This window comes from Octopus bimaculoides, chromosome 13 (assembly GCF_046866305.1).
Source record: "Octopus bimaculoides isolate indiv1 chromosome 13, ASM4686630v1, whole genome shotgun sequence".
NCBI lineage: Eukaryota > Metazoa > Mollusca > Cephalopoda > Octopoda > Octopodidae > Octopus > Octopus bimaculoides.
In genome coordinates this window covers 38,556,521-38,574,020 of record NC_142940.1, presented here as the reverse complement: position 1 = coordinate 38,574,020, position 17,500 = coordinate 38,556,521, and the positions used below count along the sequence as shown (strand labels likewise).

Genomic DNA, 17,500 nt, shown 5'->3' with positions numbered 1-17,500 from the left:
ATATTGTCCATTACAGACCAATTTGGACATCTGCTTGATTGGATATTTGTGAAACTGAAAGTAATGAGAAATGGCATCAGTTGCAGAATTGAACTTTGTTAAAATATTGTATATCAGGTTGACTTAGATTTACATAACTTTAAGGTTTACAGATACAAAAAAAAATGATTTTGTTTTCTTTTATGTTTAATTTTGGTGCAGAAATATCTATCCAAAGGATCAGATAGGAATTTCTGTTTGAAGATTCATGCAATGCAATTTTGTGTTAAGCTGTTAACACACACACACACACACACACACACACACACACACACACACACACGTGGCACACACACACACGTGCACGCACATGCACACACTCATTCGCAAACATATGTACATTTATATAACAGGGGCTTCTTTCAGTTTTCATTTCCAAAATCCACACAAGAGACTTTGGTAGGCTTGAGGTTGATGTAGAAAACACTTCTCCGAAGTGCTGTGCAATAGGACTGAACCCAAAACGATGTGGTTGTGAAGCAAACATTTTACTATGCCACCACACCAGAAATCTGCACCATTTAACATTTAAGGAGCATGTGGAACTCAAACCAATGAGGGGAGCCATTACATGGTCTATGAACATGCTAAAAATAACAGCAAAATCTTCCTCAGGTTAGTTCCTAATATCTCAGAAGAGGTGACAAAGTCATATGTTCCTGGCACATAGGGGAAAGATGAGAGAAACATGGTGAGATTGTCTTTGATCACAGGTTTGATCACTGAGGCTTGATCTGGTGTTGAATACCCACAACTACCTCATTGAAAACTTATTCTATAATGAGATTGTTCTATAATATATATACATACACACACACACACACACACACATATATATATATATACATATATACGACGGGCTTCTTTCAGTTTCCGTCTACAAAATCCACTCACAAGGCTTTGGTCGGCCCGAGGCTATAATAGAAGACACTTTCCCAAGGTGCCACGCAGTGGGACTGAACCCGGAACCATGTGGTTGGTAAGCAAGCTACTGACCACAATATATATAAATATACATATATATATATATATATATATATATATATATATATATATATATATATAAAACACAAACTGCAGAACAGGTACCACTGCTTAGTGCCAAAAATCCCTACATCGTTGTCAGGATACAGGACCAGATACGGCAACAGCTTGGGTTTCATGAGCCCACAGTTCTTCAATATCCTCCCACAAAACCTGAGAGACCTACATGGGGTGGATGTAGGTGTCTTCAAAAGAAAACAGGATCCCGTCCTGTCAAGAGTTCCAGATGAACCCTACCTCACAGTAAGAACTGCAGATGAGGCCAGCAACATCAGACTTCCTCCGCTCACCAAATGCCACATGTCAGAGGAGGTTTAGCAAAAGCGTAGCGAAGCTAACAGTGATGCCCCAGCATGGCCGCAGCTCTTGAGGCTGAAACTAGTAAAAAAAAAAAGAAAAAAAAAAGAAAATAATTCTTTGAGAGACATTTGCAAACAAGTGGAGGGAAAGTGTGTTGAAATGTCTGTGTGTCTGTCTTTGCGTGGGTGTATATGGCTGTGTGCATGTGTGCTTGGTGTGTGTATGTGTGTGTGCATGGGTGCATGTGTGTGTGTGTGTATGCGTGCGCATGTGGTGTGTACCAGGATCTGGGCTTGTGTGAAGCAAGTATCTGTTATGTTTTCTAAAGAAAACAATAAGTCATATCCTGCCGATCCCCTCAGCAACTTCTTAAATACACAATTACTTCATATTCTATTCTACTAATATATATATATATACATACATGTGTGTGTGTGTGTGTGTAATATATTCATCTATATTTTTGGAACAAAAACTACAACTTGCATGAAGAGCTCAGTAACAAGTTGAGACACTATGAAGCATATATCATCATCATCACGATCGTCATCGTCATCGTCATCGTCATCAACACCATCATCTTCATCTTTTAATGAAGTATAACATACTTATTACATATGAATATGTTGAATCATTGTTTCAAGTTATGTCTTGCTTTGTGACTAACCACCATGTATATATACCTCCATCCACACATACATACACATACATATATATATGTATATACACACCATCATCATCACATATATATGTATGTATATACTTATATATTAGACTTACAACCATGTCAGTTTTACCTATTTCTCTGTAGATTGAACAATTGAGAAAAGGCTTTCATTGATTTTTAACCGTTGTTGTGGTCTCATCAGAAGTCTCTACATCACTTGACCAATCTGAGAGAAATCTGGTATGTGTGTGTGTGTGTGTGTGTGTGCATGTTCATATATATATACATATTTAAATTTTTTTCCTCTCCTTTTCTTTTCTTTCTGCTGAAGTGCATAGGCTTGAAACGTCAAAGACTTTTCCATTTATCCCACGCATCAAACAAATACAGCTCCTTGTTGCTCCCTCACCTATCCCTGTCTTTTGCTTTTTGTCCATTTGAACAATATGTTTATATATATATATATATATATATATGTGTGTGTGTGTGTGTGTGTGTGTGTGTGTGTGTGTGTGCGTGTATGCATGCGTATATGTTTGTGTGTCTACGTTTGCCCCCCCCCCCCAACATCGCTTGACAACTGATGCTGGTATGTTTACGTTCCCGTAACTTAGCAGTTTGGCAAAAGTGACCAATAGACTAAGTACTAGGCTTACAAAGAATAAATCCTGGGGGCGATTTGCTCAACTAAAGGTGGTGCTCCAGCAAGGCCACAGTCAAATGACTGAAACAAGTAAAAGAGTATATATATATATATATATATATATATATATATATATATATATATAACACATGATCACATGACCGACCAAACTATCAGATGTTGTCGCACATCGCTGGTCACAATGCCATTTTGCATTGTTTTAGCCTCCAGCTGATGCCACCCCCACTGACCAGATGTGCAAGACATATTTGGTAATCATGATTTTGTGTAATTACATCCACATTAGATGATTGCACACAAATATGTACATATATAACTGGGTTATATATATATATATGTATGTGTGTATGTATGGTGAGGGTTGTGTGTGTGTGTGTGTGTTGTAGTTTAATATTCTTTTACTGGCTTCAGTGATAGGTTTGTGGCCTTGCTGTAGCAGCACCACTTCAAGGATTTTCAGTCAATCACATCAAAACCAATACTGATTTCATTGTGTTAATTAAATAACTCATCTATATTTATCTCATTTGTTATACAACACAACACCACCCAATAATTCAAGTTTTGCCTTAACACCTTTTTTTTTTTGTTTTTTGTTTTTAATTACTCATTCGTCAACACAAACATAGAATCAATTCCAGTGTACTGAAATTCCGCTGATATAGTAGAATTGGCCAACTTAATGACCTCAAAGAAGACATTCTATGAAGGTTCCCTGCAGTAGGTTTGAACACATTATAGATATAATCAATGAGCTATGATCAACCTATAGATTTTTAATTAAATTATTTTAAAATGTTATTGTTCTGTTTATATGTTGTTGCTATTGATGTCATGTAGCTGGCAGAATCATTAGCACACTGGGTGAAATGCTTAGCGGTATTTCATCTGCTGTTACATTCTGAGTTCAAATCCTGCCAAGGTCGTTTTGCCTTTCATCCTTTCTGGGTCAATTAAATAAGTACCAGTTGTGCGCTGAGGTTGATGTAACCAACTTAAACCCTTTGTCTGTCCTTGTTTGTCCCCTCTATGTTTATCCCCCTGTGGGCAATAAAGAAATAAATATTATATGATATAGAAAAGTTTTGTAAGTGAATTTGGTAGATGGAAAGAGGCCTATCAAATATATATATATATATATATATATGACCCCTTTTGGTCAAGAATGACCATGGGATTGCACCTAGAATGTTACCCTCCAAGGCACAAGTCTGGGCAAGGTTGTTTATAGAAGACTAGCAGTCATCCATGCATACCAGCCTCTCCGCTCCATGTCACTGCTGTTATCCAAGGGAAAGGTAAAGGCCGATACAGCTTGGCACCAGTGATGTCGCAACTCATTTCTACAACTGAGTGAACTGGAGCAACGTGAAGAAAAGTGTCTTGCTCAAGAACACAACACAGTGTGTTGCTCAGTGGTTAGAGTGTTGAACTTATGATATGTATATATATATATATATATATATATTTATATATATATATACACACACACACACACACACACACATATATATATATATATATGTTCATATTTGTGTGTGTGTCTGTGTTTGTCCCCCTCCCCACCATCGCTTGACAACCGTAACTTAGCAGTTCAGCAAAAGAGACCGACAGAATAAGTACTCGGCTTACAAAGAATAAGTCCTGGGTTCAATTTGCTCGACTAAAGGCGGTGCCCCAGTAAACACAAGTAAAGGAATAAAAGAAAGGACCGAGCACTGGCGCATATGCAATCAACTGGCGCCAAGCACCGAAATTTCAAGCCTCGTCCCTATAGCAGAAAGGACAATACAACAGGGAATGTGCTGAGCAGCATTTCTTTGGAGTCTTTGCATTCTGAGTTCACTTCCTGCCAAAGTTGGCTTTGCTTTTCCTTCTTTGGGTCTGACACGATAAAGTACCTCTCAAGTATTAATCCATTACCTATCAGTGATCTCATATGAGATCACTTAAAAATTACAAATTTTGTAATTATCTGTCAATATTTACACATATCTAACCTTTTTGCTATATCTACTAGGTATATTTCTCTGATATTCAAATGAGATTTGCTAATTTTTCACCCAATATCTTGCTTATTTCTATTTAAAATGTTATTTTGAAATGTTATTTTGATCATTCCAGCGTGTTTCTAAGGCTGTTTTATGCTAGAAATCAAAGTTTCATAAAACAAATTCCAGTTAATAGAATTATGGGAGGTAATGGGTTAAACATGACCCCTCTGCTGACAATTGCAGGCCTTGTACCAAAATTAGACAGAATTATATGGCTGGTAAAGGGGTCAAATGCAATGGTTAAAGGCCCTGTCTAAAATGCCTTGCTGTTCAATTGTTACTAAGTGTTTGTTATTCATTCACAAGATTTGAAACATTATAAAGATATTGGGGAGATCTTTTCTTTTTTTTGTTTTGTTTTGTTTTGATGTTTTAAAGATTTTGTAATTCAAGTGTCATGCTGGCTGGCTGGTTGGTTGGTTAGTAAACTGGTATGGCTGGCTGGCTGGTTTGTTAACTGGTTGGAAGGTCAGTTGATTTGTTAGTCGGTTGGTGGTGTTATTTTAATAACATTGTCGAGAGTTTGTAATATAAATGGATATAAATAGATGTTCAGGATGCAAGATATCAAATCTAGGACAGGCTTGTATTCATGGCTGTATGGTAAGAAGCTTGTTTCCCAACCACATGCTTCTCGGGTTCAGTCCCAATGCATGGCACCTTGGGCAAGTATCTTCTACTATAGCCTTGAGCTGACCAAAGCCTTGTCAATTTTAGCAGATGGAAATTAAAAGAAACCTGTTGTATACACACACACACACACACACACACACACACACACACACACACACACACACACACACATCTATTCCTCTCTGGACATTGCAGGATTACTTATTTTTGCCAGCTGAGTGGACTGGAACAATGTGAATTGAAGTGTTTTGCTCAAGAACACAATGCGTCACCTGGTCCAGAAATCGAAACCACAACCTTACGATCATGGTGCTGACACCCTAACCACTAAACCACGCGCCTCCACAATAATAATAATAACAACAACAACAATAATAATAATAATAATAATCCTTTCTAATACAGGCAGAAGTTTGGGGTGAGATGGTAAGTTGATTACATCGACCCCAGTGCACAACTGGTACTTAATTTATCAACCCCAGTGGAATTTCAACTCAGAACATAGCAATGGACAAAATGCTTAGGAGCGTGCTAATAAGTCTGTTAGCTCACCACCTAAATAATAATAATAATAATGATCCTTTCTACTAGAGACACAAAGCCTGAACTTTGTGGGGAGGGGATTAGTCAATTACATCATCCCCAGTGTCTCACTGGTACTGAATTTATCAACCTCAAATGGATGAAAGGATAAGTCGACATCAGAGAAATTTGAACTCAGAACATAGCCTTTCACTTTGTGTTCTAACAATTCTGACAGCTTGCCACTTTAAAAATGGTTTCAAATTTTGTCACCAAGGGCAGCAATTTGGGGGGGGCGAATGAGCCAATTACATCAGCCCCCAATGTTTCACTGGTACATATTTTAATCTACCCCAAAAGGAGGAAAAGTAAAATCGACCTCAGCAGAGTTTGAACTCAGAACATATCAACGGGTGAAATACCGCTAAGCATTTCGTCCGGCACCCTAACGATTCTGCCAGCTCAGTAATAATAACACTGATGGGGGCGATACCCCTTCTACTTGTCATCTCATTCCCCCATACCATTCACCCTCTGTCTCTTCCTCTCCCTATCCTTTTCTCTATCATCTTCCTTTCTCACCTCCCTCCCTCCCTCTTTTTGACCATTCCGTTGCTTAAAACAAATCCATACCAGGGGGTGGGAGACTGAGCATATTCTCTCTCTCTCTCTCTTTCTCTTTTAGATGGTGGTGACGGAAATGGCGATGGTTGTGTGAGACAGGATTTGTTACACCAACTCCACCATGACCACCACCACCACCACCACCAAATATTACACAAACTCACCACCCCTGCCACTATCCTATTGCTACCTCCACAACTAGGGCCATAACCATCATCATCATCATCATCCTCATCAACACCCTCACCACCACCACCACCACCAAAACCACTGCCGTCATCATTATCATCATCATCATCACCACCATCATTATCATCATCATCATTATCATCATTATCATCATTATCATCATCATCATCATCATCATTATCATCATCATCATCATTATCATCATCATCATTATCATCATCATCATTATCATCATCATCATTATCATTGCCATCATCATCATCATCATCATCATCAATTAGCTTCATCAGCAGTGACTTATCAAATCTTTTCCTTTGACCCATCTCATGTCTTCTCCCTATCTTCAATTTCTCCTACTACTACCACTCTACAACTACTACTACTTCTCCTCCTCCTCCTTCTTCTTCTTCTTCTTCTTCCCAATGTATCTCCTTCATTTTCTTCTTTCTTCTTTTCCTTCTCCCTAACCCATCTCCTTATTGCTGTTGTTGTTCTTCTTCATCATCTTCTTGTCTTCCATCTTCTGTACTGGATCCAAACTCACCACAACAACCAGGCAGCCACTTACGGCTTCCGTACCCCCACCCACCACCACCACCACAACCGCCACCACCACCATCACACCACTATGGCCATCAGAAGTACTTCCTACTTTCTACTTGCAAAAAGACACAGTCCCTTTTCTCTCTTCCTCTCTCTCTCTCTCTCTCTCGCCTCTGTCTTTCTCTCCCTCACTTCTCCTCCCCCCCTCTCTCTCTCTGTCTCTCTTTTCTGATTCCTCCTCCTCCCCTCTAATTCTTCCCCCAAACAGTCAGCTTTCCATGTTGTTTAGATTCCTACACAGTAGTTAAAGAGTATGCTTTTGAAGAAAATAATTTTTTTTCTTCCATCGGCAGCAGTGACAGGAGATAAAGCAGGGGGGAGGGTGGTGATGGTGAGGGGGGAGGCTAGTCGAAGCAGAAAAATACCCCCAACTAGAACACTTTTCTAAATATTGGCGCACAACACCAAGTTCGGGGGTGGGGGTGGAAGGGGGTAAGGTGTAGAATGGGTGGTGCGGGAGGATGTGGTGGGTATGGGTGCAGTCAGTAAATTCGACTCCACTCTTCGACAGGTATTTATTTAACCGGCGGTCCCAGAAGAATTTGAACCCCAGAACGCAGAGGAATGTTATTACATACCACTTTCAAGGAATTTAGTTCGGCGCTGTACCGTAATTGTATCTAAGGTAGGTAAAACGGAGCTAGACATTTTAAGGGGTTCGCTATTGTTGATTAGAGGTGACCAAAGTTTTCGAAGGAAGCTTCTATGTGGTCGCTTGATCTGCTAAAAATAACAGCCAAACTCCTTCCGTTCAGTTCGCACCCCACTAATTTGGTGTTAGGTCTCTTGTAAATAGTAAAATGAATGAATAAACTAATTGATAATTAATTAATAATGAGATGGTCACGGCTAGAGTGTATTTCATTATTTCTGTTCGTTTAAAGCCGACCCGGGGTTATATAAGAGCAACAACAACATCAATAACTACAACAAGGAATTTTTTCTGATTCTGGGAGGATAAAAAGATATTTTTTTTTAATCAGTTACCACATCTACTGCCAGCGGGATTTGAACTCACGACAGAAAGGAATATTACAAAATAGCAATACAAAATAATTTGTTCGACGCACTACTAAATCTACCATGCAGTGATAATAGTCGTATAATTCTATCTTTATTGGCCACAGGGGTGCATACATACAAAACGTGCCATACAAAGATGGTGGATGGGGAGAACACATGTAGAGATGTATGTGTTTGTATGTATGTATGTATGTATGTATGCATGTATGTATATGTATGCATGTGTATCTAGCTATATATTTATGTGTGTGTGTGTGTGTATAATGTCTATATATGTATGTATGCGTGTATATATATTCTTTTATTCTTTTACTTGCCTCAGTCATTTTGACTGCGGCCATGCTGGAGCACCGCTTTTAGTCGAACAAATCAACCGCAGGACTTATTCTTTGTAAGCCTAATACTTATTCTATAGGTATCTTTTGCCGAACCGGTAAGTTTCGGGGATGTAAACACCCCAACATCGGTTGTCAAGCGATGGTGAGGGGTCAAACACAGACACACAACTACATACATTATATATATATATATATATGTATATATATATATATATATATATATACATATATATATATATATATATATATATATATATGTGCGTGTTTATACATATATTTTATGCACAACGCACACGCACACGCACATACATACAATACATACATATATACTTTCAACTCTATTATTAATGTATATACATACGTACATGCAAACACACCATACACACACACACATACACACATGAGTGTATGTATGTATAAACGGAATGCGGGTGCAAAAACGCAATATAATTAATCGTCATATTTAAATTACTCATGAGTTCCGAACGCTGTCTTTTAGAAGTGGGGCCCACACTTTTCCCTAGGCCCTAACCCCTACCCTAAGAGAGAGTAATGGATAGAATATAAATATTACGAGCTAAACACGGAGTACACTAAAGAAATAAGGGCCGACTCCACTTCACACATACGTACACGCGCGTACACACACACACACACATAGGGGTAGGACCTATCTTAATTCCGACAAGCTTTTGGCCTCCAATTACTTTGTTCATATTAAGTTCTCAGAATTTTCCCCGTAAGCATCTCCGAGTTTGGGTGAATGACCGGCGAAATTTCCAAGTGTAGGACAATTACTGGGATATTGGTTATGTGTCCAAACCCTGTGTTCGTAACCAAAGGAGTGCCCTTCACTTTCTGAAGGTTTGAGATGGACTTTTAGGGGTGCGACTTTTTCATTTCTTATTAAAAATTGTGTTTGCAAAATAACATTATTAACTACCTTTTTAGAATAACTTTGTTCTAATAAACACACCTAGAACTTCATTATTCCATAGTACTGTATGTAGTTTATTATAAAAAAAAATAGTTAATTAATTAATATAAAATTTACTAGCTTTTTTTTTTCATTTTCAATATGAGATATAATTTTTGAAGAGGATACAAAAAATTATCAAGTATTTCCTTAGTGTGTGGGATACAAAAACGGTTCAAAATCACTGATCTAAAAAGAATCTCTTTTTCTCTCTCTTTCACACACACACACACACACACACACATATACTGCTGTTTATAAAAGAATTAACGCGGTTGTTGACTCTTTTGATACGAACCCACCTGAGATCATTCCTACTTTTGTGCTACAAACTTCCTGTTTTAAGTGATCTAAATTTAAAACTTTCTTTCATCAAAACTTATTAATATTCATATTCCAAACATCCGTTAAATAATGACAAAATGCTTCATTATTTTTCAAAATTAATTTACACGGTAAAGAAACGGTTAATAAAACCGTTATTTTAACTAAATTCTTCGTTACTTTCAAAATTAATTCAAACAAAGTCAGGGTATGTTTTAACAGAAATAGACGGGGCTTTCTCTTGTCGCTTCCTATAACCACCAGGAATCAAGCTCACACACTGCAGATATTTGGATATTTACCACAGCATTCCCCACATGTTGTGGCAGGGCTGAAGGAGAGGTTTATGAACTGTTTATGGATTTATGGGGTGCGATATGCTTTACTAATAATCCATCATTTCTTTTTGTCTTCGATCTTACCTCAGCCACACACCCTCATACACACACACCTGTCGGCTATAGTAGCTTCTCCCTCCAACACAATTATCCCCTTATCTTCCGTAAGACCCAAATCAATTCGTCATCTCTTCAAGTTCCCGTTGTTAATTCTTATAAGCACCCGTGATGTTCAGGTTTTCATAGAGGGCGAAAGGTAACCCTCCACTTTTTCCCTTCTTGTTTTCTTGAGGAACTCCTAACCAAAGGCCTAAAAGATTAGTAGTAGGTTTCAGCCGGTACATACCGGTGGGTGCCAAGCCGGGAGAGCTAAGAAAGAGGAGGTGCTGAGGTCAGTTGTTGGGGGCCCCTACCCTCAAAAATAATTTTTTTTAAAACTCACAACCCCCACCACCACTCATGCCCCCCCCCCAAAAAAAAACTGTTTTATCCTGTCTTACCAAATTCCTCTTGGAAGTTCTGTTTCCATTCTCTTACCTTTGGACACATTCCTTTATATTTATTATTTATTTATTGGTCCTTTTTTTGTAATATTTTTTCTTAGTCTCAAACGTTTCCCATCTTTCTCCAGTTTCTGTATCCTTCGTCTCCTTCGCCAAAATACAATGGAAAGGAACTGTTGATCGTATCCACCCCATCCCACCCTCTGGCAGGTTTGCAATCTAATCTTTTCTTACTCCAGGACTCAGGGGTGGGCAGGGCGGCTGTGCACACTTCTAACTTTAAAGGATGGTGCGTAGAATCAGTTGATCACACCTGTAAACGGGTGCTTCATTGCTTACTGTAGTTTATCGTATCCTCCCAATCTACCCTCAACTTACCCCAGAAGGATGTTAAAAAAAAAGCAAAGCAAAAAAAAACAAGAAAAAAAATCAAAGGCGTCCTAGGCAAGATTCGAACCCAGGACTCGAAAACATTAGGGAACATACTAAAAAAATATCTGATGGTATTTTGTCGGTAGTGCCGAGATGCTGATGCCGATGAAACTTTGATAAAGCAATCAATATATATATATATATATGAACTGTTTATATATATATATATATATATATATATGTATATATATATATATATATATATATATATATATATATATATATATATATATATATAAACAGTTCATATATATATATTAATAGATTTATATATATTTATATCCGTGTGTGTGTATGTTGCGCAGGCGTGGCTGTGTGGTTGAGAAGCTTGTTTCCTAACCATGTGGTCTTAGGTTCAGTCCCATTGCGGGGCTCCTTGGCCAACCCCGGGTTGACGGATTTGGTAGACGAAAACTGAAAGAAGCCCGTCGAATAGATAGATAGATAGATAGATGTGTGTGTGTCTTTGTGTGTGTCCCCACTACCGCTTGACAACCGGTGTTGGTTTTTTTACGTCCCCGTGACGTGGCGGTTCGACAAAAAGAACCGACAGAATAAGTAAACAGGTTTAAAAACGAGTACTGGACTCGATTTGTTTCGACTAAAAATCCTTGAAGGCAGTGCCCCAGCATGGTCGCAGTCCGAAAACTGTAACAAGCAAAGCATAAACAATAAAGTTGTGTGTGTGTGTGTGTGTGTGTGTGTATGAGTGAGTGTGTGTGTCTGTGTGCAAGCGCGCGTGTGTATTTGTGACGAAGATGATACAAGTTGCATTGAATCAACTGTTTTGTGATCGCTATTTCTTTCTTTCTTTCTTTCTTTATTTTGTGAACGAAGATGGAGGAAGAGGAATAGTTTAGCGAGGCGTATGTGACCAGATGTGGGTGTGAAAGGTGTAAAGTCAAAGCTCTGAGTGGGAATTGAACTTAAAACAAACGGCATTCTAAAACTGGGTAAGAAAGAAGATTGTGCAAACGAGACACAGGGAGGAAGGGTGAGAGATGAGGAAGTAAACGTACAGGAAAGATAATTGTACAATCTTGTTCCCTCCTACCCCTTTCTCCCTCTCTCTCTCTCTCGCTCTCTCGCTCTCTCACGCTGTTTGTGTCTGTCTATCGTTTTGTCTTTTAACTATGTCTGTTTGTCAGTCTCTCTTTCTCTCTCTCCATTGAGAGAAATAAAAACAGAGAGAGAGAGAGGGGCAGGAGGAGAGAGGAAGAAGCAGAAAAAAGTTTCATAAAGGGACTTTGATTTTAACATACCTTACAATACAACTCTTACTTCCTCTCTTTCCTTCCTACCACCACCACCACCACCACCACCATTATAACTATACCCTCCTCCTTTTATCTACTCCTCCTCCTATTTTGCCTCTCCTCCCATCTCTTAACTATTCTTCGTTCTCGTCGTCATCTCTTTTTGTCTTTTTTTTGTTAAAAATGTTTTTATTCTTTTCTTTTTGTCTTTCATCACTTCGCACGTATTCTCTCACTCCCTCCCACTTTCTCCTAACCACTTACTCCCACTCCAACTATTTCTACCCCCCCTTTCCATCCGTCCAACCATCCATCCACCTCCTCCTCTTCTTATCTTTATTCTTTCTTTTCTTTTTCCTTCTTCCTACTCCCACCGCCGCCGCCACTACAATGCTGCTGTTTACAGTTACTGCTACCACTATCACAACGCTTGCTCCTCCCCTCCTCCCTCCACCACCAGTTTTCTACATCTTTTGTCTCCACCCTCTTTTAACTTTACTGTCTACATAAATTATATATATATGTATGTGTATATATCTATATATTATATATAAACGCACGTATTCTTTACTCCTCCTCCAATCCACCTGACGTCACCTCCTCCTACCACATCTATCGTTATGTCTAACTTTTTTTGCTTTGTTTAACGTTGTTTTTCTTTTTGTTTTTTTTTCCCTTGTTATTTTACCTTCTGTCTTTTACTTCCAAATCAAATCTTATTCTCATCTCTTAATAATTCTTCCATCCACGCCATTCCACCACCCCCACCCACCCCGCCGCCGCTTAATCTACCCGTTAATCCACCCTTTATTCTTTCTTTCTCGTTCACAACCCCCTCCCTCCCTTTCTTTGCTTTCATTCCTACACTTTTTCATCAATCGTTCTTTGCACTCAGCCTCCTTCCTTTTTCGTTCATTAATTCCTTCACTCACTCACTTATTCATTTACCTAAACCTTCCCTCCATATTTTTCAATCATTTTTTTTCACTCACTTCCTTTTCGTTCATTAATTCCTTCACCCATTCGTTTACGTAAAAAAAAGACTTCCTTCCTTTTTCCAATCGTTCTTTTCCTTCTCTTCCTCTCCCGCCACAAACTTACGGATTCTTTCATTCCTTCACTCACTTATTCGTGTACCAAACCCCCCTCTCTCCTTCATTTTATTTCACTCTTTCTTCATCGCTTATTCCTATTCTCATTCTCTCTATAATGTCTATTATAATAATCACTTGTTCTCTCCACTTAACCACACACGCACATATATATATACATATCAATACACACACACTATGTTAAACATACAAACACACACATACATACTAACACGCACATAGAAACAAACGCATACTGTTTACTACACATACACACACAACACACGCTTACACACATACATTCGCTTTGTTCTCTTCTCCTCCGCCTTCTCCTCACACTTTTGTTTGTATGAAGTTTCTCCCCCTCTCTCTTTGTCTTTCTGTCTTTTTCTTACTCTATCAATCTCAATCTCTCACACTCCTCCCTTTATCATACACACATTCAAACGCGCGCGCACATTCACTCAATCCTGCACCTCTTCCTCCTCCTCCTACTCTCCTTCCCCTTTGTTTGTTTCTCTCTGTCTCTTTCTCACACTTTCTTTCTCTCGCATTCTCCCACCATCCCTACCTCCCTCCCACTCTTTGTGCTCCTCTGCCTTCATCTAAAATGGTATTTTTCATGTTTCTATGAATAAAAGTACACATTAAACCAATAGTAGCATTCTAAGAGTCTTTTATTAAAGGAAAGAAAGAGAAAGAGAGCGAGAGAGCGAGCGCGAGAGAAAGAAAGAAAGAGGAAACGATACAAGGGAGGGAGAGCGAGGGTGAAAAAGAAAAAGAAAACTAAGATAAACAATAAACAAAGCAGGCAATAACTTCACAGTACCATATCAGCTTTCTTCAGAGAGTAATAGCATCATGATAGTTCAAAATGGTTTTCCAGTGCTGAAGTAAGTTTTGTCTTCAATTATTTTTACCTTTTTCAAAAAAAAGAAAAGAAAGAAAGTTGTTTCCATTATCCCGTTAATATTTTTTAATTGTATATATGTCATTTACACCTATCTATCCATCTGTCTATCTATGCAGCTTTCTATCTATCTATCTATCTATCTATCTATCTATCTATTTATACATCTATCTATCTATCTATCTATCTATCTATTTATACATCTATCTATACATCTATATCTATCTATCTATCTATCTATCTATCTATCTATCTGTCTGTCTATTTATCCACCTATTTATCTTACGTCTTTCTATCTATCTATCAAGTTATTTATCCGTCTATCTATCTGTCTATTTACCTAAATATGTAGTTATCTATTGTTTATAATCTATATAATTCTCTGTCGAGTTTATCAATCTATCGTTCATCTATATATCGATTTTATGCGTCATATATCGATCGATCTCTTGTTTATTTATCTCTCTGTCTATCAGCCTTTCCATCCACCCGTTCATCCATCCACCCATCGGTTGTCTCTATTATTATATCTATCTGTTTATCAGGTATCTAATGCATTACAATGTATTACAATTCTAATTATCAATTAGATATATTGTCTATCACACCCTTATCAATATGTCTGTTTGTTTGGGGTTTTTTCCAATCCATAACTCTTTCTGTCTATCTTCGGTTCATCTAAGCTTCTATTTTTCGATCCATCAATCCACACAAGCGCGCGAGCGTGCGTATCTTTTCACTTTTTGTCTTTCGGTCATCAAACAGTGGCTAATAATTCTTCGACCATTTTAGCATTTTCGCCAACTTTCTTTCGCTCTGCACAGCCTGCGGCGTGCGAATTCCTAAAGTTTTTAGTTCTTTACCAGTACCACTGCTGTTGTATTGTCGCTTCTTCCATTTTATTTATGATCATTCTTCGATTCCATTCACGCATCTAGCATGTATTCTACAAACAGAATTATACGAAGGCTCGTACATTTATTAATTAATACTCACATGCCAAGACGATATCATACATACCCAATCTCTATACGTACACACAAGCACACGTTTTTATTATTACATACGCACACTCACATGAAAAATACAAACACGCATGAAATATAACTGCTAATGATATTTGCTATTTTGGTTTATCATTTTATCAAACTGATTCAGTTTTCGATTTTGTTTTTCCTGTCCGTCAGTCTGTTTGTCGATCTACCTATCAAGTTAGTTATTAAGTTGTCCTGTCAGCATATCTATCTATCTATCTATCTATCTATCTATCTATCTATCTATCTATGTGTGTGTCTGTATCAATTTCTCAATCAAGTTATATCTTCACTCTATTAGTCTATTCAATATGTATATATATATATACATGCCCGCGCACACATCAAATTTTTAATCGAGCTGTTTGTTCAATTTATTGACCTGTTCGATCTTTAAGTATTATCGGATGTATGTATTTATCTGTTCATCAATCTAGTTAAACTAATCTCCCAGCCTATATATATATACATATATATATATATATATATATATATATATATATATATACATATCTCTGTCTGCGTACCTTCATAATTTCTGTCTTGTCTTTTTAATCAGTCTGTCCATCATGAAAATCACACTTGCACGTGTGTGTGTGTGTGCACGTTGATATCTTAACTTATATACACCTATTAACGGTATAATATATGTGTGTGTGTGAGTGTGTGTGTGTGTGTGTGTACTTCTTTTGCTTTTTGCGTGTGAGTAGTGTTATTGACAATTCAAGTATGATTTTCCGCTCGCTACTTCAGTTTATCATAACACGTTGAATAAGTATGTGTGTGTGTGTGCGCGAGTTACTGCGTGTGTGCATATCTGCACGCGCGCTTCTGTGTGTATCTGTGTGTATGCAATATGTGTGTGTCCGTGCTATGCATACGTATGTGTGCATGCATGTGTGCGTGTGTGCGCACGCGTGTGTGTATGTGTGCAGCGCAATCTGTACTAAGTGGCATGCATTTCTTGTTTACGGTCTATCGGCTGCTATCTTATTTCGTATACACCGTATACGTGTGTGCATATATATACATAATGTGTGTGTATACACGCATACAGACGCGCGCATTTAGATTCTGGACTTTTACACACGCAACACACACGCATAAATGCACATAGAAACAACATGTGCACTCATTTGTTTGTATGCATGTACGCATGTATATATGTATGTATGTATGTATGTATATTTATATATGTGTAGCTCAGGCTTAGTTCTGATCTACAGACCCATTCCATTCGTCTTTTTAAGGGTCTCTAAAGGCTATATAGCATCCGATATATTGTCCCTTCTCTAACACAGTATACTAAAGTTCAGTGGCGAGCATTTGGCTGCTATTTCTAAATGAACAAGGGAGCGTGCATGTTTCGATGCAATATGCCATATTAGTGTGCATGTAGCAGTGTGTATATTTTACCTGTATGTAGCAATGTACCTTGTATATATATTATACCTGGGTGCGTCTGTGTAATACAAGTGTGTCTGATGTAGAGTTTTCTCGCTCTGTATATTTACTGTCTTGGTGAAAAGAACAGAAAGAACGTGAGATGAAAAAAACGAGGGCAGTGTGTGTGTGTGTGTGTGTGTGTGTGTGTGTGTGTGTGTGTGTGTGTGTGTGCAGACTAGCAACTGTGTATATTGTTTCCTTAAACTGTTGCATTCTTTGATGACATTCCTTCATAGACAACATTTCGTCTTTCTATTATTACGTGAGTCTCCCTGCTCCAAACCCAGAGTCCAAACTTGGAATTGGTATGGCAAGGAATACTACGGAAATGCAAGGTGTATACACGACACCGTTTGTGTGTGTGTGTGTGTGTGTGTGTTTGAGGGTTATTTAATTATCTGGTTTTAACCAATTCTTTCAGTTTTGGTAACATTTGCCTAACTTTAACATTGCATTCTTCGAATGCGATCTTTGAAGTTTTATTCATAAA

The 17,500-nt window shown here is 38.1% G+C and overlaps 1 protein-coding gene across 14 annotated transcripts in view; it reads left to right on the top strand.

Moving 5' to 3' along the window:
• Window positions 1-17,500, top strand: part of LOC106869449 (uncharacterized) — a 679,123-nt gene that overhangs the window by 450,148 nt on the left and 211,475 nt on the right. The window contains exon 1 of one of the 14 annotated variants that reach the window (XM_052972437.2): window positions 7,694-7,964. The exons of 9 other annotated variants lie outside the window; for them this stretch is intronic. Coding sequence is in view for 1 of the 5 variants with exons in the window: in XM_052972433.2 (XP_052828393.1) it covers window positions 14,482-14,513 (32 nt within the window). In the remaining 4 variants the exon portion in view is untranslated. Of the gene's footprint in view, window positions 1-7,693; window positions 7,965-14,442; window positions 14,514-17,500 lie in introns of those variants that run through there. 4 more of the 14 variants (XM_089361657.1, XM_089361661.1, XM_089361663.1 and 1 more) reach the window with 4 other exon arrangements.